Source organism: Magnolia sinica, chromosome 7 (genome assembly GCF_029962835.1).
Source record: "Magnolia sinica isolate HGM2019 chromosome 7, MsV1, whole genome shotgun sequence".
Classification (NCBI taxonomy): Eukaryota; Viridiplantae; Streptophyta; class Magnoliopsida; order Magnoliales; family Magnoliaceae; genus Magnolia; species Magnolia sinica.
The window spans coordinates 79,432,259-79,455,176 of NC_080579.1; the positions used below are offsets into that span (position 1 = coordinate 79,432,259).

General features: G+C 39.6%; 1 protein-coding gene across 1 annotated transcript in view; it reads right to left on the minus strand.

Annotated features, from left to right (window-relative positions):
• Window positions 1-1,525: 1,525 nt before the first annotated feature.
• LOC131251493 (uncharacterized) overlaps window positions 1,526-22,918 on the minus strand; it is a 29,324-nt gene continuing 7,931 nt past the window's right edge. The window contains exons 4-13 of the mRNA XM_058252243.1: window positions 11,606-11,668; window positions 11,260-11,396; window positions 10,420-10,515; window positions 9,525-9,626; window positions 9,107-9,229; window positions 8,961-9,030; window positions 8,782-8,860; window positions 3,410-3,500; window positions 3,051-3,142; window positions 1,526-1,733 (exon numbers count right to left, since the gene is read on the minus strand). Of these exons, the coding sequence (XP_058108226.1) occupies window positions 3,488-3,500; window positions 8,782-8,860; window positions 8,961-9,030; window positions 9,107-9,229; window positions 9,525-9,626; window positions 10,420-10,515; window positions 11,260-11,396; window positions 11,606-11,612 (627 nt within the window). The 5' untranslated portion in view covers window positions 11,613-11,668 and the 3' untranslated portion in view covers window positions 1,526-1,733; window positions 3,051-3,142; window positions 3,410-3,487. The remainder of the gene's footprint in view (window positions 1,734-3,050; window positions 3,143-3,409; window positions 3,501-8,781; window positions 8,861-8,960; window positions 9,031-9,106; window positions 9,230-9,524; window positions 9,627-10,419; window positions 10,516-11,259; window positions 11,397-11,605; window positions 11,669-22,918) is intronic.

Consider the following 22,918-nt stretch of genomic DNA (forward strand, 5'->3'; position numbering starts at 1 on the left):
TAATGGCCTAACTATAAAGCGCACACCCTAATGGACTTTTGAAGGTCTTCAAATCGGTTTGTGTCCAAGGATTTTGTCAATATAACGACTAATTTCCTCTCAATAGGCGCATGATCCAACAAAATAATATGCTAATCAATGAGCTCTCTAATGGAATGGTGCCAGATATCAATATGTTTCGTCCTATAACGGTGGATAGGATTCTTCGATATATTGATGTCACTTGTATTATCATAGAATAGTGTCATCATATCTTTCTTGATCCCGCAATTCATCAACATTTGCTTCATCCATAAGTGTTGGGCGCAGAAACTACTGGCTGCAATGTAGTCAGCTTTTGCGGTGGATAGAGATAGTTTTGCTTCTTGCTATACCATGATACTAAGCAATTTTCGATGTAAGAACAATTGCCGCTAGTGGATTTCCGATCATCCATGTTCCTAGCCCAATCATCATCTGAGTACCCTGCACGAGGGGCTTGTTTAAGACCATATAGTGCATTCCTCAATTTATATACTTGATGAGGATATTTAGGCTCAACAAATTTTTTTGGTTGTCCTACACAGACTTCTTCCTCTAGTACACCATTTAAGAAGGCACTTTTCACATACATTTGAAATAATTTAAACTTTAAGGCGCAGGCTATGGACATAAAGATCCTGATGGATTCAAGTCGCGTAACATGGGCAAATGTTTCGTCAAAATCAATTGCCTTAAGGCCTTAATCTAAGTGTAGCCCTATGCTACTAACCTAGCCTTATTTCTAATTACATTTTCACATTCATCTAAATCGTTCTTGAAGATCTATTTAGTTTTGATAATATTTACATCATGTGGCTTGGTACCAATTACCACACCTCATTTCTTTCGAATTGTTGCAACTCTTTTTACATAGCTTGTATCCAGAATTCATCTTGCAGAGCTTCTATAATATTATTTGGTTCCATTTTTAAGGTGAAGTAAAGATGACTGTTTATAGTCTTAAGTTGCCTTCTCGTTTCCATACTGGTACTGGGATCTCCAATTTGATTAAGGGGATGATCCTTAATAATCAGCGAGTCAACTGAAGGTTAATACGCTTTTGGAAAGTATGGTTATTGGGATCTCCAATTTGATTAAGGGGATGATCCTTAATAATCAGCGAGTCAACTGAAGGTTAATACGCTTTTGGAAAGTATGGTTTTTCATTTGATTTACCTACCTGCACTACACAAAAATCACTATTTAGAATCGGTTCAAAACAGTTCATGAATAAGTTAAGAACGATTTAAAACCGTTCCTAAATAGGGCATCGTAAAAAATTCAGAACGCTTGAAAACTGTTTTGGGGACCGCTTCAAATTTCAGGAACAGCTTTTCAAAACGATTCTAATCCATTCTTGATTTTGGCAACGTATTTTAGGAATAGTTTTGAACCATTCCTTATTTAGGAAGAGCCGATAAAAGCCGTGTAACCACCGGCAAAAGCCAATTTTTTTCCCAATTGGAACATATATTTTTGTAATATTTGAAATTCAAAGAATGTTGTAGTACAATTAAAAATGAATATTAAACAAAAATTGTATGACTTTACAATAAAAATATATATAATATTCACAATAATAAGTTGAAAATAGCCTGAATACATAAAAATAAAACAAAAATCCTCCATGTGGTGCACTCCTAGCTTGGCTAATATAGCCAACTATCTCCAACCTCCTTTTCCACGCATCATTTCATATACGGTCTAGTACACTGCAAGAAAGCAATAAACAATACAATGAATAATCAAAATGAGAATTTGCAAACCATGAGACATTCTGAAAATACAATGAATAATCAAAGCCTTTAAATAAGGCTTTTTTTTTTTTAACAAAAGTTGTTTGACATTGGCCAAACGGATTCTTTGAAAAAATAATAAAAAAAAGGCTCTTGTAAAACGAAAACAGAACTTTATTTTAAAATGCATGAAACCCAGGAGGCCCAAATGATGAACCGTTCAGATCTTGACCACGTTGTGTACTAAAACCTAATGGTTGTTAACTGGTAACAGTGCATTCTCTTTAATATATATTATGGTATGTATAAAGGTGAGGGAAAGATAAAAAAAAAAATAAGGGAGAGATTTTACGAAAGTGGGAGCACTTGGTGGGGTTTTGTTTTGGTTGTAAAAAGGCAGAGGATAAGCTTTGGGTCAGATTAAGGGATAAAAATAAAGAGAAATGATCAAGTGGGCCATGTGCATGGACACTTCCCCATGCACCTAGTTGCATGTGTACTCTTCACCACACACACCACCAATCCAGACGGTTCATTAGGTCCAGTCCACTATTCCTATTCCACCTTTCAAAAAATTGTATTTGATCAAAACCGTCCATTCAGTGGTTCAAAATGGATGGACAAGATTGGTTGTCAAAGGTGAAGTTTTAGGATCATTAGATTTGGATTGTTGTGATTTTAACATGGTGTCAAAAGAAGAGTGGACAGGACATAATGGACAGTTTGGATATGCGACATGCGTGCTGGGGAGTTGGCATGCAACGCATGAGTTGGTGTCCACGCATGGCCCACCAGATCATTCCTCATAACTAGAATATTAATGGGGTTATGTTGGAGAGTAATATAAAAATAGAGCAAAGTTGTATGATTTCTATAAAGTTAGTTCTCATTTTTAAAGAGAAAAGCTAAGGCGTGGTTTGCCAAAAGCCTACAGATCTTCCAACTTGTTTCTATGCTCTTGTGGGCCACAGCAAGGTCATGGTTCACCACCACTTTCTAACTTGTGTTGTATTGCATGCGGTACAATGTGAACTGTCCATGTTCTAGGGCCCATTTAAGATGGACATATTTTTCGAGTGCCGCACCATTCTAACGATCCCAACTATTGATTGATGGCTATCAAATGGACGGTTAAGAAGACAGCGGACAACGATATAAATTCAACGGGTAAAAAGTCAAATAGTTACTATGGGTGGCAATGGTGGGCCTAGACTTGGGCCGAGGGATGGGCTAGGGACTTGGTATTTCGTCTCATGAAATCAAAATAACTATTAAATAAGGGTAGCTAATGACCCGCTTCTTCTTTTTCAGCGACGACTCTGCAGCAGCTATCTTATCTGCACATGCTTTCTCAAGCTCAGATATCATGCTCTTTTCTCTCTTCCCTGAAAACCAAAGCAGTCTCGCATATCAATTAACAGTACTTTTTATGTGTAAAGTAAATTTCTAAAGGGAGGAGGTAAATTTCTCAAGATCAGATAGCATGTTCCATCAGATGCCTACTTATCATAATCGTATCCATGCTCATGCATAGTTCTATTATTTAACTGCTTCTTTGAATCTAAGGCAAGAACCATATGAAACAGAGAATGAAAGTTGGAAAAAATATTGGCCTAAACCAACAATACATGTCTAACAAAACATGGGATTACCTGCTTAGGAAAATTTGCTATCTTTTTCACTTCTGCTTTTTTCTTGAAGCTCTCCTTCCTACTGAGTCAATTGAACTGCTAAAGCTTCCACCTACATAAAGAAAGTACATCTTGACATACTCAGTACACACTATAATTGAAGGATAGCATAAAGAATAGTAAAGTAACTTCTTTCCAATAACAAGTCAAAGCGGGCCCTAGTAATCCGTTTGGTATGGAAACAAGAGGATTGGACCCAATGGAGATGTGGGCTGGATTGAGTATCTCCTCTTTCAAACCAATGCCAATTCCAATATTTCTCAGAGATCTTGGGCCATTTCTAAAGAAAACCCAGAAATCTCAGTCACTATGACTGTCTTTTCTTTGATATCAGTGTCTTATGTAAATCAGGCCAAGCAGACCATCCATTGTCCAACATGCATCTTAGGAACACTTGTGAATTAAAAGGATCTCTATTAATAGAACTTGGTAAAACATTAAAGCATGAAATCTTTCGCTTGTAACAGAAGATGATCATCATCTATCCATATAAGTAGTCATCACAGTCTTCTACCTAAAATCTAGATATGTTAGTTTTGGGTACCATTTGTTCCATATCCAAGTACATGCAGGCTAGTATCTCATGGAAACAAGGAATCATATCATTTTTTCTCTTTGAAAATTACCCAGAATGGCCAACATCTAAGTATTGTTTATCTCTTGAATTGATCAGACCCTTTATAAGGTTGGAACATACAAAAAAAGGTGCTATTGGATGTATGCAGACTGTTAGATGCATATATTCATGAATGCCCAGACACCCTCACGCGTACATGCATACTTGGGAAAGTTTTCCTCGTTTCAAGTCTTGTAGCTCCCTATCGGAATTAACCCCGATGAGGCAGCATACAAGTATCTATCAAATGTTGATAGACCCAATAGCTGTTACAGGCTGTGAAAGCATATACCATGATGCAGAACTGGTGATTGCTATCTTTATTATTATTATTATTTGTTTTATCGATTATTTTTATTGTATTGTTAGAGTATGTCATTAGAGCCTCAAAGTATTCGGATTGGCATTTTTTTCCCCAAACGGCCTCGACGTCCTGAATTGGATCTAATATGTTCATTGATAGCTCCAGTAATCTGCTTCTTTAAGGGCTGAGGTTTTGACATCTCTTCATCCATGAGTGCTTTTATGCTCGTCCTTTGGGACCCAACATTGGTTGTTCTGCTTTCTTCAGTCCTATAACAGTCACTTATGTTAAAAATCCATTTCTCGTAACCAATGATAATGGACACCTCAATGGGTGACAAACCATACACCATGGCGCAGGTGACAGCATGTCATCTGTGTGACATGTAAAAGGCGGGCCCTGCAATGAAGATAATTGGGCTGGTGGATTCATTAGTTAGTTGAACATGTATTTTGAATTACACTTGTAATTCTGATTTAAACCATCAATGGTGTATGGGATGGCCTGCTCTCTTGGTGATTCAACTTCCTGATTTTTGCACCTGGGGGATTTTCATGGTGTTGCCAGTGTTCAAAATATCGGTATCGCACAATGTATCGCACCCTTGGGATACAGATACGTATCGGTTATCGCACGGGATATATCGTTTGTATTGCATAGTTTATCGCACTTTTTGGGAAACAAGGGGAAACATTCGGAAAATGGTTGAATTTTTTAATGAAACTTTGGGGATTGTTAAAAAGGCCCTTAATACACACTTTTAAATCATAACATCTCAAAAAAAAGATGCACATAATAAGTTTCCTTTGTATAGGGTTCTAAGCTATGCGATGTTTAACTGAACTAACGTAACTATATTTAAATTGAATACATGATATTTATATCATAGTCATGTATGAAAACACAACCAATTCATTAAGTGGACTACAAAGTGGATATCCAATCATAAACGTTTTCTATGGTGTGGTCCACCTCAGATTTTTATATTCTTCATTTTTGGGATCATGCTCTAAAATGATCTTTCAAAACGGATGAACGGAATAGATGTGATGAAAATATATCATAGTGGGCCCCACAATGAGGGATCCACCCACCTCTGTGGATCCGAGAAAACCACGCCCGTTCGTCCCGTCAGCTTGCAGTGAGCCCCACCCATGCAGTGGTTTGATAGTAACTCTAGAATGTGGGGCCCATTTCCTTATAGGTAACTGGTAAGTGAAGAATTGTGGGGCAATGCTACGTGGTCGGTGCTACGTGGACCCCACCATGATGTATTTGTTTTTTCCACGCCGTCCATCATGGGAAAACAGTAGTGATTGAATCTCCACCATTAAAAACCTCCTGAGCCCATAGTAACCAAACTGTTGATTAGGTCATACAGACTTGTATGAAACGAAAAAATATATATCAGCTTCAGCCAAAACTTTTGCGGCCTCCAAGAAGTGTTTAATGGTGGGCGTTCAATAAACACCGTGCGGTCCACTTGAGATTTGGATCAATCTCATTTTTGGGCTCATATCATAAAATGATCTGGAAAAATGGGTGGACGGCATGGATGAAACATAAACATCATGGTGGCCCCCACAGAGCACCAAAGGAAAACAATAATGATTGGATATCCACCATTAAAATCCTCCTAAGGCCCACTGTACTGTTTATTTGACATCCAATCTGTTGATTGGGTCCTAAAGACCCAGATGAAGGGAAAAAATAAATATCAGGTTGATCCAAAGCTTTTATGGCTCCCACAACGTTTTAATGGTCAACGTTCATTCAACATTGTTTCCTGTAATGTGGTCCACTTGAGTTGTGGATATGGTTCAATTTTGGGCTCAACATCTAAAATGATCAGTAAAAGTGGATGGACGGCGTGGATAAACCACGTGCAATCACGGTGGGCCCAATAGAATTTACTTAGTAAGATAAGAGCGTACTGAGTACGCAATCTCAAATGCCCCGTCAGTGACGGGGCACGAGACGTCACCAAGTTACATGGGTCCCACCATGATGTATTTTTTCTATCTACACCGTCCATACATTTGAAGAGATCATTTTAGCATGAGCCAAAAAATGGGTCAGATCCAGAGCTCGAGTGGACCCCACCATAGAAAACAGTGGAGAAAGGTTTCAACAGTGGAAATCAGTATCACCACTGTTTCCTGTGGTATGATCTTAGATTTTTATAAAATTTGGGATCAACCCTTAAATTAGATGGGAAAATGGATGGACAGTGTGGATGGACCACATACATTAAAGGTGGGCCCAAGTGAGTTTACTGAGTACGATAAGAGCGTACTGAGTAACGCACCACGCACCACGACAAGCTATCTGCGGAAGCGGATTGCGCACTGTGTACTGAGTAAACTGTGGGGCCCACTGTCATTCACTCATTTTATCAAATTTGTCCATCCGTTTTATCATATAATTTCAGGGCTTTAAAAGAAAAATTAATCATATCCAAAGCTCAAGTGGACCACACCACCTGAAACAGTTTGAATTGAAGTCTACCGTTGAAAAGTTGTTGGGGCCCATAGAAGTTTTAGATCAAGATGATATTTGTTTTTTTCCATTCATCCATGTCTTTGTGATATTATGAACATTTTGGATGACAAATAAACATCATTGGGGGCCTTATAAATATTTCAACGGTGGAAATCAATACTTCCATTGTTTCCTTTGGTATGGTCTACTTGAGATTTTGATATACTTTATTTTTGGGCTCAACCCCTAAAATGATCTGGAAAAACGGATGGACGGCGTGGATGAACTAAAAAACTGCACAATGGGCCCTACAAAGTTTACTCGGTACGATAAGAGCGTACTGAGTAACTCATACGCAATCCGATTTCCCCATCCCGCCCCTCTTTCACTTTCCCTCTCCATTTTCACCGCCATCCCCTCAAATCTCGTTCCGGAAGGAACGGTTCGCTGATTCGGCCTGATTCCTCGCCGGAATTTCCGAGAAAGAGGGAAGTTGAAGAAAATGGCAAGAAAATCCTACTTACCTGTCGAATGGCCCACCTCCGATCACCGCTACAACCAGGTACTCTCCGATTTCTTTTTCTTTTTTATTTTCTAATTCAAATTTTTTTATTCTCCATAACCCGGATCCAATTTTTATGGTGTTTGTGGGTGGTTAGCTACAGTGGGACTCGTGAGTCCCCTGCAATCGGCCCATGACTGTCCGTGCATTTGTCTCCGACAATAATGGAGACGAAATCGCGTGATATCGTCGATATATCGTGCGATATCGATGATATATCGGCCGACATCTGAATTTGGGATTTTTTGGTATCTTTCGGGGGTTATCGGGGGTTTATCGTCTCGCAGTGGTGCGATAACGATAATATCGGCCGATAGTATCGATATTTCAAACACTGGGTGTGGCTCACCTTTTGCATGGATTGGGTATCATACAAACCTATGTTGGACATTAACTTACCATCCATTGAGGGTGTGTTATCATTTTTGTTTTATAATTACAAACGGATAAGAGGAGGCATAAACAAACACATTAGTGATGATAAACATATCTTGAAAGATTGATTTTCTGAAATTTGACTTGAATGTAACCTTTTCGGTTTCCATCTCTAGCTGCATCAGATGGGTGTTGAGGATAATGGAAGGATTCCTATAGTGAACTAGGATAGTTCTCCTTTCTTAAAAAAATAAAAAGAAAAGGAAAAAAATAAAATCAGTCCTATGTTATATTGACAGTGCTCAGTATCTACCTAAATAGAATCAAAATCTCAGCTCCTAAGATGGTTATGTTGGTTCTGTGTTGGCTTTGGCTAAGTCGCTTGATTCTTGTCATAGCTTGATTTTAGATGCAAATGCAATTTTAGCTTTGCTTAGCTCGGTTTGTGAAATGCTATTCAAAGCACTGTGAATAAATAAATTGGGTTTGGATACCCAACCGAATTGAAGTGCAATCATTCAATTCAACTAAAGTGGAAATGACCTAAGGGCCTGTTTGGATGGTAGAAAAAAGGAAAGAAGAAAATAATATTCTAATGATTATCCAATGATGATTTTCCAAGATTTTCTTTAGTATTGAAATAAGGATTCCGTGTATTCCATTTACATGGGTGTTGTTTGGATCTTAGTTGCAGAATCCTCCTAATTAGGTGTTGCTCACACTTCAAATCCCCACTTGCGATTCCCACACTCACTCCCGCTTCATACTTATTTGTACTAGTTTACATTTTGAAAGGGACGCTTCCCTATTCTCACATCCGAATTTGTTGCCCTTTGTGTTATGCTTCATGCAACAATAATTTGGATAGCAAGTGGAAATCTTATAAACTCCACAAAATGATCACCTTATATCTTGTTGGAAATCCCAGGATCTTTTAATGCAGATATTTTATCCCCTGATGATGGTCACCAAAAAGGGGTAAGAGCGAGACTCACTTGAACACGTGAAGCCACTTCAACATTTCCTTGTCCTCGTCATCCATGAGATACGTGTAAGCTCCATAGCGATGCATAACTGGAGAAAAAAAAGAAGAAGAAAATTGCCTATGTCAGCACAAGCAAATCTGATGTGTTAGAGGAAAAACAGTCACAGTCAGCAGTGGGGTGGTGCCTACCATAAAAGGAATGGAATCTGATGATGAAGAGCGCGGCTGGCGGGAGAGTCATCTGGTGTCCCTTTGCCACCTGTCAAAGAAGATGCCACATCAGCATCAAGAAACAAACAGAGAGTGCAGACTATTGAAAATGTGACATGGCGTACCAGGTGCATGTACTCATCATGGCCCCATGACATGGTGACTTCATCGAGACCACAATTCTCTGAGTAGATCCCCAGCTTCGTACTGAAAACTGGGTTTTTATAATCAGGATTTTCCTTTAAATACTGCAGTGCGAAAAGAACCGGTTAGTGGTTTTCTGACTTTCAGTAGCATTACAGTAAATGCTTATCCTCGTGCAACTTCTTGGAAGACCTGGGAACCTAACAGAATGTAACTTAATTATAAGCACTTGTTGAAGCAGAAAGCAAGCATCATAGAACAAGAAAACCTTCTACAGCCAACCATTTCAATATTGAGTTAACCAAATAAATCATTGAATCATGCATAAACAAAAGGGATCTTTAGCTTCAACGTCTAACATATGAACAAAGCAAAAAGGCAACAGATAACGAAACTCATCAAGAAAAGGATTCCCCATTCTGAGAGAATTTTAACATCTGTGATGTTTGTAGTCAGGCCAAACTGGTTTAGTACAACTCCACCAAAAAAGAAACCCAGTATCTGCAACCAAGTGGGGGATCTCAATTATCACCGTAATAGAATGAGAGTGAAATCAATAGGACACATCAAGCTCCTTAGTTCGCAGATAAACCATCTAAGGTTACATTTTTTTTTGCAAATGATTCATAGAGTAACAAAGAGAAATAAAACTAAAATATTAGGACCAAGACTCAAACTAAATATGATGGCCATCAGATATAAATGCTAAAGAATCACACACAACTTAAAGAGAACTATTAAAAGGTAGGTAAGTAAGGCAGTCCCATCAGAATATTAAACAATTGTTAAACAATGGAGCTTAGTAAAATGGCAATGGTAAGAATAATCGAAAAGAAGGCAATGGTGATTGGTGAGATATTCATTGCAAATTTTTTTAAAGAAACCTTTCACAAGAACATGGAATCAAGCAGGATCTGAAAATATTGGCAACAATTTTATTGTAGTAAAGACTAAAGTAAAATTCTGTGCCTCAACACTGTTTTCAAACTGTTTAGAACCCAGTCTACATAGCATTGCAAGATGTCAGCCTATTGCAAATTAATAATTCAGAAACCCTGTTCGATAGTTTGTTTATTTTTATAAATGAAATATGCTTTAAGGAATCCTTGGTATGAGCTAGCCAAACTAAAATGTAAAATAAAGGGCAGGATGCAAGAACAATGATCAATCTTGACAAATTGGAAGTATCAGTCTAACAAAATCAATCAGCTTTGATCTAGCCATAAAAGGAGTGTGCAGTTACTAGAAGCATCTTCTCCACCACTAATTTCTCCCTTGACATGGCAACATTCACCTGATCCTCATCAAATTTCCTAGTTTTCTGGTCCACTCCTAGCTTGGCTAATACAGCCCCTGAAGAAACCTTTAGCTCCCTTCTCTTTAACGGCAACTGCAGGGTATCCACCAAAAATATGATAGAAAAAGCTCAATCTTCCTCAAACATTTTAAAACAATTTATGAGTGACAAAAGACAAACTTGAGTGCCAAGAGTTAAGTTGTATAAATGCATGAAAATCTGGCTAGGCAGGTGACCAAAATAATTCCTGCAGACATGAATCTCACCCACCAGTCTTGAGGTAGAATGGACAATACACTTCACCCTACAGAATACACAAGCAATGCATATGAGAGAAGAGAGGACACTGCATGTTTTACTCAATTGTGCCGCTAATCATTACTTGTGAAAACCTTTAAACTATGACCTTCTAAAGATCACATGCTGGAGGCACTATTTTCCAAAGGAAAACAGTTTTTACAGCAACAGGCTCCAATGATTGCCCCAGTAGACCGTAGAGAGTACAATACATGAGCTTAAAAATGAGAAGTTATAGAAGAGTTCTACATGATTATAACCCAACAAAGATCATCGAGGATAGAGCCAGTGACAACTGACAATTGATATACGACATTATCTCCTGAAAAGCTATTGCATGTGAAAAGTAGAGAACTGGCTTTTTATAAATAGAGAAGAAGAAAATAAAATATGGATATCGTGCTGATTAAGGGTGTGTTTGGTTGGACCAAATATCACCAAATTTCATGATATTCTGCCCTAAATTAGGCTGATTAATCATGAAGTTTCATGATATCTGGTGCAACCAAATGCACCCTAAATCTTTTTACAGTTTCTTACCGGTCTTATTGGCAATCCCTTGGGATTATGCAACAATGCTGGGGTGAATGGAACAAATGTCTTCATTGGCTTTCCATTTGCCTCATCATCCTTCATAGCTGATTCATTCTGCTCTCCGCTACCCGAATATTGTCCACCTGATGGTATTTGAACATCTTTCGGGTGATGAAACTTGCAATTCAAACCAAATTTACACTGGCCAATCTTCGCATAATACTGTAATATGTTTGAAAGTTACAGGATGGGGTGGATAACAAGTGAAGAATATCTTATAAATATAAGAACACAAAAAAGCAGGGATAAATACAATACTCTTATAAGAACACAAAAAAGAAGAATATCTTACCGAACATATTGGCTCAGATGGCCTCTCAGGTAACACAGAAGTATCAGCTGTTACCAAAGCACCCTACAGTCACACATAAATCATAAGAAAGGAGAGGCAATATTAAATGAGTGACAGTCAAACCGGATATTGAAGCAGAAAGCAGGGATTAAAGGTCCTCAAGAATTCCAGAAACATTTTTTAGTCGATTAAAGAAAATGCAGCTGAATGTTTAGTTCAGAAAATAAAGTACAACATAAGCATTACATCAGATAAATACCAGATACTGGTGCTTCAAGCATCACAGGCACAAGTTTTGATAGATTCTAGAATTGTATCTAGAAAAAAAAATGCAATGTTAGAGATTCTGTGGATAAATATGGGATACAAGATTATAATGTTGTCAGTTCTATTGCTATTGTAAGTGCTATATTGTATAAAGCACACCTTTGGTTGTCAAATTTCGTTTAGACAAAATAGCTTATGAAGTGGTCCATCTAATGTGGATCAAGATGGAAAGTTCAAGTCCTCACTTCAAGTCAAGCAAGTTCAACATCTACTATGGTTCAAGACCTTACTGAAGTTCAAGTCATGAAGTAGATCAAGATGGAAAGTTCAAGCTTTAAGTTCAAGTTCTACTACACTTCAAGTAGAAGATCAAGCTCCATCTTCAACTACATGTTCTATTGAAGAATCAAGCAAAAGAACAAGTTCCGTGAAGTTCAAACTTCAATGTTCAGTCTTTTCAGGTATAATAGACCCTAGAAAGACCTTAGGCTTAAGTTCTTTCAAGAGACAAACTTATATAGGTTTTTATACTTTTGTTATGCTTAAGTTCGACTAGTATAGGCTTAGGTTTGGCTAGTTTAAGTTGTGGCTCGACCAGTCTAAGAAAATCTTTGACCAGTCCAAGTTTAAATTCCAAAAAATGGATTTTTCTATTGCTTCCTCAACCAGTCGAGTAGACTGCTCGACCAGTCGAAGAGGGGCCTTCGACCAGTCGAGGGTTGCTCATCTCGAAGTCCAGTAACTAAATTTTGGCACCCTCGACCAGTCGAGCAGGGCCTTCGACCAGTCAAAGAACCGTTTTATCTGAACACGCTCAAAATTTGAAAATTTGTTGATCCTTAGACGAGTCGAAGCAACAACCTTTCAGCCTATAAATAGAGGCCTTCTCTCAATCCGAAATTACCAATCCAAGCTAGTAAAAGCCTTCATCAAGAGAGAGAGAGAGAAGTCCCCATTATCTTCAATTTATTGCATGGTATTTTTAATATTTCTTTAATAGCCTTTTGTTTTAATTCCTTGATCTCTTTTTTATGAATCTTATTCTTTAAAGAGAGCAATTACTCTTCTTTGAGATCTTGAGGAATTCAAACAACTAGCCTTTGGTTTGAATTGATTTAAAATCAATCTAGAACCTAGAACCCTTGTTTATGTGACCGGACATTGAACAATCTACTATAAGAGAAGCAGTTCTACAGGCTACATCAAGAGATACGTTTTCAAGGTGAAGATAAGTATATTTTATCTTTTGTGTTTTGGTTTCATTGAGATAGCCAGAAAATCTCAGTGAGGGGTTTTTGTTTGTGATAGCCCTTTAAAATCACAACTGTATAAGGTTTTAAGGTGACCCTGTGAAAAACCTTCTTTATAGTGAAAGACAATATCAAATGGATATTGATTATTGGGGAGTAGAGTAGGTGTGGTTGTTTGAGAAAAGTTGTTGTACATACCGAACCACTATAATTCTTGGTATTGTGGTGAATGTTTACTTTTTGCATTTGTGGAGAATGGTTGTAATTTTATTTATGCAAAAATGGTGAATGTTTGTAATAGATAGCTTATTTTTTCTCTTGCCCGGTTTGAGATCTTGATCCTTACGATCATTCGTGAAATAAGGTTGTCCTACTCCTACCTAAACTTTGTTTTGGGTGAAGGTTGTCCTACGAACTAGTTTGAATCAATTTTTCAATACTAGTGTGATTGAGTTTCTGATTTACTTATTATTTTAGTACTTTAAGTTTTATTTAGCATAGTTCTATTCACCCCCCCTCTAGGACTGTTAAGCTATCCCTTTTCAAGTGGTATCAAAGCTAAGTTGCTCATTTTTTATTTTTTTTTGGATTAATTTCCTTGAGTTAAAAGATTTAGAGCTTTCATGATGTCAAATTTCAATAGCTTGTTTATTACCAGGCCACCACCTTTTGATGGCTCTAACTATGTCACGCCCCAAACTCGGAAACCGGGCTCATAAAATTCTCGATTTCCGAATCCGGTGCCGACAGCCTCCGTAGAACCCCATTCTCGGCTTAGGCATTGATGGAACTAAATCTATGAAAGAAACTGCATTCTTTTCATGGACTGCAGCTCAGAAAAGCAAAAGCAGTGCTAATGCTAAGGCCTTAAATGCCATAACTTGTGCTCTATCACCTGATGAATTTAAGAGAATTATTTCATGTGATACAGCCAAACAAGCCTGTGATATTCTTGAAATGACACATGAAGGAACTTCTATAGTCAAGAAATCAAAAGTTTAAATCCTCACTACAAAAATTGAGGAAATTCGTATGGAAGAGAATAAAACTTTCATGGACTTCTATACGAAACTAAATGATATAGTAAATTCCATGTGGGGTCCAGGAGATGGAATGTCAGAAAGCAAGGTCTATGCAAAAATACTGCAATCTCTTCCGGAGAGATTTAATAAGTAACTGCCATTCAGGAATTAAGAGATACTAATTATATGAAGGTTGAGGAGTTAGTTGGTTCTCTCCAAACATATGAGTTAAATTTTAAAGTTCCTAAAGGTAAGTCCATAGCTCTAAAATCATCTAAATCTGTTTCAAAGGAAAATTGTGTTAATTTTGATATTGAAGATACAGAAGATGATATGGCTTTACTTGCTAAATTTTTTTACAGAATTTTCAAAAACAAGAAAAGATCAGATTTTCAAAAACCATCTGACAAAAGAAAAGGAAAATCTAAATTTTGGAAATCTGTAAAGGACAGTCAATGTTTTAACTGCCATGAATATGGGCACTTGGCGAATAAATGTCCAAAAAGGGATAAGTCAAAAAGAAAGGGTATGTTAACTACTTGGGATGAATCATCCGGCTCTGACAGTTCTTCTGAGTCTGATGAATCAGAACAAGAAAACACAAATGATGTAAAAGCCCTAATGACTATAGCTAGAGTCACCTCCTCAGATAGTTGTAACTTATCTGATTATGAAAATTTCAAGAGTGACTCTGAAAATGAGAATGAAGATGATCTTCAAGACGCTTACAATGCCTTATACAGGGAAAGTTGTAAGATTGCTGTCAAACTAAAAATTCAAAGAGAAAAATATCTTAAATTAAAAGAAGAACTTGAAAATAATGTTTTAGAAAAATCTCGTCTTTCAAATTGTTTTGAAAAAACAATACTAGACTTAAATTTCAAAACCTCGGAGTTAGAAAAACTCATAATTGAAAATGAGAATCTAAAATTCAAAATTTCTTCTTTTTTGAGTTCTAAGGATACTTGGAGATATGCTCACAGAGACCAAAACTGGAAAAACTGTTAACCTCATCCAGAAAATGTGGTGACAAATCAGGTCTGGGCTATTTCAAAGATAATTCTCTGAAAAACAAGAATTCATCTCCTATATTTGTAAAAGGAGAATCCTCAAACTCAGAAGGTAAGACTTTGAGAAACTATGGTCAAAATGATTTCAAAAATCCAAAATCTTTATAAGTTTCTAAGACTAATTTTAATGCCATCAGCTATAGAAATCAAAGACATAACAAACCTCCTTTAGCTGAAAAAATAGTGGACTTACTCAAAGAGCTTCTAAAATCCAACTCAGATGGAATCGGAGTTAATAGAAAGGGGAGAAATACAAATCCCCTGAAACAGAGAAAAACTAATGGAACTCCTAAACCCAGAACCATAATGAAATGGGTTCCAAAGGTTACATGTCTTTTTAACCACACAGCCTTCAAAGCCACTAGCCGTTCAAAATGGTACCTAGACAGTGGATGTTCAAGACACATGACAGGTGACAAAGAAATATTCACCAACTTCAAGGAAGTAAACGACGGATTAGTTACTTTCGGTGATGGAAGCAATTGCAGAATCATAAGGCAAGGTACTATTCAACTCTCTAATCTTCCTCCATTTGAGAATGTTTTGTATGTTGAAGGTCTCAAACATAATCTCCTAAGTATTTTTCAAATCTGTGATAACAAACACAGTGTAAAATTTACAAATCACGGATGTGAGATTTCAAACGAGAAGGGATGTGTGATATTAAATGGTCATTGGACTTCTGAGAATTACTAGATCATCAATGACTCATGCTCTTGTAACTTTTCATGTTACATAGTCCAAATAGACGAAACAGAACTATGGCATAAACGTCTTGGACATGTTAACTTTAGAAATATTTATAGATTGAGCAAAAGAGATCATATTCGTGGCTTACCTAAATTAAAAAAAGGTAGAAAAGATCTGTGGCGCATGTCAGATTGGCAAGCAAACTAGGAGTAGTCACAAGAAAGTGAACTCCTTAGCCACAATCAAACCTCTTGAACTACTCCATATGGACTTGGTAGGACCAACGAGAATGGAAAGTAGAGGCGGAAAGAAGTATTTTCTGGTTATTGTTGATGATTTTACCTGATATACTTGGGTAGCTTTCTTAAGAGAAAAATTAGAGACTCTCGATGAAGTCAGAAGAATTTTAAAACCAATTCAGACTGAAAAAGAAGTACATGTGATCAAAATCAGAAGTGATCATGGTATTGAGTTTGAAAAAAGCAATTTTGAGAAGTACTGTACATACCATGATATATCACATGAGTTCTTTGCTCCTAAAACACCTCAACAGAATGGGGTTGTTGAAAGAAAGAACATGGTGTTACAGGAAATGGCTAGTGTAATGCTAAATAGCATGAACTTACCAAAAAACTTATGGGCTGAAGCTGTTAATATTGCTTTAAAATTTTTATTTTTATTTTTTTTAAAAAAACCGGTAATCTTATATTTCATTCTGAACAAAAACTTACAATTTCGGGTCTTCTCAGGAAAAAAGGACCTGAAGAGGACCTATCGTAACAACTTCCTATCCATACGGATCTGAAAACCAATAATAATAAATAAATAAAAAAACAGGCCCTCAACTAAAAGGAACATGAAAAAACACTACCTTTCCCTTATGTTTCCTAGACCCACCCTGTCTAAGAAAATAAGACCACGCACCTGCTCGGGAAGCTCGGTCCAAGAACTGCTGGAAAACCGAGCTTGGGACATACTCCTGGCGCAGGCTAGCGCATCAGCCGGGGCGTTGCCTTCTCTAAAGATGTGCTGAAACTCTATCTGGCCAAGAAGGCAAAGCTTCTCCGTCCTTGTCGTCCAGCCTTTCCATTTCCACCCAAGGCTAAAATTTTCTTTAAACAACTTGATCACCAATTCTGAATCCGATTCTACTACCACCTTAGAAAAGCCTTTCTCTATACACATTGCTAGGCCGTAGTGAGCCGCGCGCACCTCGGCCCCAATGTTAGACAGTACCCCATATTCGAGAGAGAAAGCGAATATGAATTGACCTTTGTCATTTCTACAGACACCGCCGCCCCCTGCCAAGCCCGGGTTACCTTTAGAAGAGCCATCCACATTCACTTTGACCCATCCCATAGGTGGTCTATGGCAGGTAACTATAGAGTGACAACCCTTCCTTGCTCCGCCTGGGCCAACTGCTCGCTGAGGAAGACTGATAGAGACAGAGCCTGATCGATTTCCCACTTCTTTGTTTCCCATTCTGGATAACCACCAGGAGGCACGAGCTATGACTGGACCCGCTGCAGGGGGTTTGCTCTCGAAAACCGACATGTTTCTTGCTTTCCACAATTCCCACTAGATGAAGGCTGGAACTAATTGCATGTTGGTGTGGTGCGCATTACTGACTGAATAAGCCCTCCTCCATAGCGTAAACCTAGCTTCTACTGTGGAGGCCTGTAAAATATTGATACCGAAAGACCTCCCAAAATGGTCCCACACTGAAGCAGCTAACTCGCCATCTAGAAAAAGGTGAGACAGAGACTCACCGGCTGGGCCCTGATCTAATCCGACTTTGCAGCAGACCCATTTCGATGCTAACTGAATGCCCCTAGATTGAATAGCCATATCCACCGGAACCGAATTATTAAGGAGTTTCCACACAAAAAGAGAAATTTTTGGTGGCAACTTCCCATGCCAAACCCACCTCGCCCAATCTTTCGTGGGTGACTGCGGTCTGGTTGCTTCCCACGCTGATTTGTCTGTAAATTTTCCTGATGGAGTGAACGGCCACACAGGAGAGTCAGGGTCCTCTGATAAGCAGTAACCCCCTTGAAAAATACTTTCAACAATCTGTTGAGGAAGCATTAAAAAGACCACTGTTGGAGGGAGAGGGCCAACCGGGCGTAAAATCTGATTCACCTTCAACGTCCTTATCTCTGCTGGAATGTCCTTGTTACGTAGTTTTGAAGGGGCGCCCAAGACCGGTCCAATTCTCTTGCCAACACCTGCATTCTCCCTCACCTATACTCCATTGTACCTTATCATTTAAAAACGGCAGGAGATACCTCATCCTCTTCCAGGTTGGAGAGCCATATTCATCGTTGATTCCTGAGGTCGATAATTCCTGCCTCAAACCATACTTTGCAGCCATGAACGAGGCCCATAAGCTAGATTCCCTCTGAAATTTCAAAATCTAGGCCATTTTGATCTGAAACGCATGCATAACTTCCAATAATTTCCGAATTCCGAGCCCACCTTCCTCCTTCGACCTGGCTATGGATTTCCAACTCCTCCAATGCAGCTTCCTTTTACCATCACTCAAACCCTAGAAAAAGGAAGAGAACCAGCTCTCTAGCTTTGTGATTACCCTCTTTGGAAGAGAGGTAGCTGCCATGGAGTGAATGGGGATGCTCCCCAACACATGCTTGATGAGAACCACTCTCCCAGCTTGAGACAAGAACCTGTTTTTCCAACCCCTGATGCGGCCTTCAACTTTTTCTATCAGGGGTTGAAAAGCGCTTACTTTCAGCCTGCCCACTGTCAGCGGGACCCCAAGATAACAGAAAGAGCTAGCAGCCCTGTTAATACCTAACAGGTTTGAGATGGACCTGATTCTGGATACCGATATCTTGTCAGAGCAATAGAAGGAGCTTTTTGTGCAGTTTATGCTTTGACCAGCTGCTCTCTAGTAATCTTCCATTAACGCCATGATTTTTCTCAGTGAAGCAATGCCTCCATTAAGAAAAAGCAAGGTGTCGTCTGCATAGAGGAGGTGGGAAACAGTAGGACAGCTTCTCCTGACGTTTTAAGGTAAACAAATTCCTTGTGATACTAACCGATTAAGACCTTTGCTTAGGACATCCACACAAATAATAAAAAGGCTTGGAGACAATGGGTCCCCTTGCCTCAGTCCTCTTGAGGGCTTGAAAAAACCTGCAGCTTCGCCGTTAACTAGCATGGACATCCAACTGCTATCCCAACAGTTCTCAACAATCCCGATCCACTTGAAGGAGAACCCAAAGCGAAATAGAACTTGCTTAAGAAAAGCCCAGTCCACCTTATCATACACTTTCTCCATGTCCAGCTTCAGGGCCACATTCCCTCCTCTATTCTTCCTGTTAATATCCCTGAACAATTCCTGCAAGAGTGCTATGTTTTATAATATCGACCTGCCCTTTATAAATGCTCCCTGCTCTGGGGAAATCAGGTGAGGAAGAACCTGACTGAGCCTGAGTGCAATGTCTTTGAGAAAACTTTGTATATACAATTACAGAGACTAATGGGGTGATAATCTGACCATCTCTTAGGAGCAACCCCTATGGGGATTAAACAAATCAAAGTGGAAGAAATAGGAGACGGCCTTGTGAATATCTTGTTTGATAATATGCCAGCAGGACGAGAAAAAGATCCCCGAAAAACCATCAGGGCCAGGTGCACTGTCAGCCGGAATGGACTGCACTGCCTAATGAACCCCAAGAATGGAAGGGGGGGCCAACAGCATATCATTCATATCCCGCCTCACTGAAGGGGGAACCAAGTCCAACAAGTTTGTAACTATCTCTCTTGGGCTTCCTGAAAACAACGTCTGGAAGTGCCGCATCGCATCCTGTTTTATGTCCTCCCGATCGGTTACTATCTCTCCTGATTCAAGCTCTATCCTGTTTATCGACGCTCTTCGCTGTCTCTCCGTAGCTACCGCATGGAAGAATTTTGTGTTTTTATCGCCCTCTTCTAGCCAACTTATCCTGGACTTCTGTTTCCAGAATAGTTCATGCTTGACCTCTAACTAGTTAAGACTATCAGTCGCCTCTTGAAATGTGATCATTAGATCATGGTTCTGCTCTTGAGTAGGCATGGACTGCTGCATTGGCATCTCAATTTCTGCTAATTTTGCCTCTGCTATCTTCACTTGCTCAAAGATGTTGCCAAAACTCTCCTTGTTCCAGATCTTTAGCTCCATTTTCACACTTTTCATCTTGGCCAGCAAATTGTAAACCAGGTGATATGATTATGCCTTGTCCCATGCTGATTTGACCACTTGAAGGAAAGAATCGTCCTTCGTCCACATCCTTTGAAACCTGAAAGGTTTTGGGCTGCTAGACTATTGGCGAGGGAAAGTCAGGAGAATTGGGTTGTGGTCTGAATTTACACGAGGTAGGTGATCGACTTTGAACCGCGGAAAAATGGAAACCCATGGGGTGTTGATAAGCACCCTATCTAGCCTTGCCTAGCTTCTGGCTGAACCTAATTGGTTGTTGCACCATGTGTAGCGAGACCTCGAGAACGGCGTCAATCAGTCCCGCGTTCTCAATCGCTTCAGAAAATTCCCTGGCGCTTCGAACATCAAACTCTCCTCTGCTTCTTCTCTCAGCAACTTGTAATGGCGTTGAAATCGCCGCACACTCCCCACGGGCCAAGCAGAGAAGTCGAAAGGGCTTCCAATTCCTCCCAAAGAGGTCTTCTGAGTAACCTCGAACATCTGGCATATACACAAGTTAAATGGGCTGACAACTGTAAATTCTGCACATCAATATTAACTGTCAGAGTTTGGTTTAGTCACTCTAAACAAAGAACAGGTTAACATCTCTCTGTGGAAAAATGATATTTCCCTCCCTCTTCCCCATTCGAAAAAGAGAGGTGAAAGCCAAGAGATAGACCCACTCTTACTCTGCTGGTATCCTTGAGCATAGGCTCAAGAATAACCACAATCCAGGGGTTATGAAGACTAATTACTCTTTTCAAAGTTCTGATTGTTCTCTGGTTTCCAATGTCATGGGCATTCCATACAAGGATGTTATCCATCCGCGACACAACCTATGTTCATTGCCCTCCGTTTGAGTCTTCTTAATCTGGAATTCCAGTCGCCCCTGGAATAGAAAATTCGTACTCCCCTGTTAGGTTCTGTAGAGTTCTTGATATTGTGAGCCTCCTGAATTGTATCTGATGGCCTTTGCAGTAATTCTGTGGTCTGAGCAGCCTGTCCCTTTTCTATTCCTTGCTGTTGTACCGTGGTTGAATGTGGAGGGTGGGGTGGAGAGCTTGGACCTCGAATCAAAGTCTCCTCGCAAGGAGAGGTGAAGTAAGGGGATAGATCGATTTCGAAATTTTCTTTGGTGCATCGCGCAAAGCTCCTCGGAGAGAGATGTTCTCCTGGTACGAAGGAAATAGCTTCTGTCTCCTGTAGTTGATAAAAGTTCTGATCTTCTCTTCTCTCGTTGGTTGGGACTGTTGAATGTAAATCAGTGTCTGGATGTGCTTCCCCGGGTATCTCCTGTCTGTGCGGCCCGAATTTGATCGGCGAGTTTTCAAATGATCTTGAGCGACGTGATGGAGTCGGTTGTCTGATTAGTCTGTTTGTTGCTGGACAAAAGACCTGCTGTCTTTGAGGTGGGACAGCCTCATTTTCCATGAGAAACAAAATTCTGGCAATATCAGACCTACCGATCTTGTCTACTCCAGAGAGGTGGGGGCTGAGAGGGAGAGATCTCTGGGATTTGTAGAATGGACGGACTGGAACAGCATGTCTGCGGAGTACCCATCTCTGGGGCAGATCCCTTTAGATGATCAAAGGACATGTCTTAATTGCATTCAATGATTTTTTTTCTGATATCAGTTAAACAGGGCTCCTGTAGGGGGTCATTTGCAATTGCAGCCTCCTCTTCCACAGTATCGGTCTCAGTACCTTGGCTCTATACCGCATCTACATAGTCATGTGTTTTAGCCATTGAAACAGCCGACTTGCCTGCTTCACATCCCTCAACGTCCTCAACCCAAGAAACTGCATGTGCTGGAATTTCATCACTAATTTTCACCGTAGGGTCAGCATTCTCTTCTACAATCATGTCCTGTTTGCCTGAGTATGCATCATCGTCCCTATCCAGAGTCTCAGCAGCCAGTTCTACCGTCTTGGCTTTTTCACAAACAACTGTTGTGCGTACCGGAGGAGTTATCTGTTTGGAGCTGAAAATTTTCTCCACCCATTGTCTCGTGCTCTCCCTCACCGCTGGCTCCCTATTGGGAGTTGTAGATCTGGGATTTGCCTTATATGAAGACACCATCGTCTCCATTTCCATGAATATGGGGAAGATCTTCCGAAGAACTACAAGTTTCAGAACAGTTTGTATATGAACTCCCGGCCTTATGACAACTTTAATCCGAGCAAATACCTGAAAAATACCGTAAGCAATGATAGGATCGATCTGGGTGACCCTACCCATCTGATTTCCCAAATCCAGAATCACTGATTCCATCCAGGCATGAGCTGGGATGTCGTATAATCGCAGCCAAATACCTTCACCTCCAAACACCTCCTCTGGCTTCCATTTGCTGACCGAGATGATACCCATGCTCTGATGAACATCGGAATCGAGCAAGAAATTATCATAGTACTTCTTTGATCTCCAAGTGATGAGAAATTTATCTGGGGATGTCCGAGTAACTTCAATGATAGAAGAGCTGTAAGAGGATGCCATGATAGCACTCCTGACCCTTAGAATGGAAATGAATGGGGTGGAAGCCGTAACTACCACTCCTAATTTTAAGGCGTGGAGGCTGGTTTCCACCGCTCATTGATCAGCTATTGTTGCTTCATCGACCTCTTGGGGCAGTTCCCGCGATCCCACATTGGCCACCACTTGAGCTGCCTCGACATAGGTGTTAGTTGGTGATGGCTGACTTCCTTGGTTCCTCTGATTTGAGCTTCGCCGGTGGTTGTTGGTTGGAGATGGCTGTCTTCCCTGTTTCCCCTGATTTGAGCTACGCCAGCAGGGATCTGATCTTTCAAGAATCGCC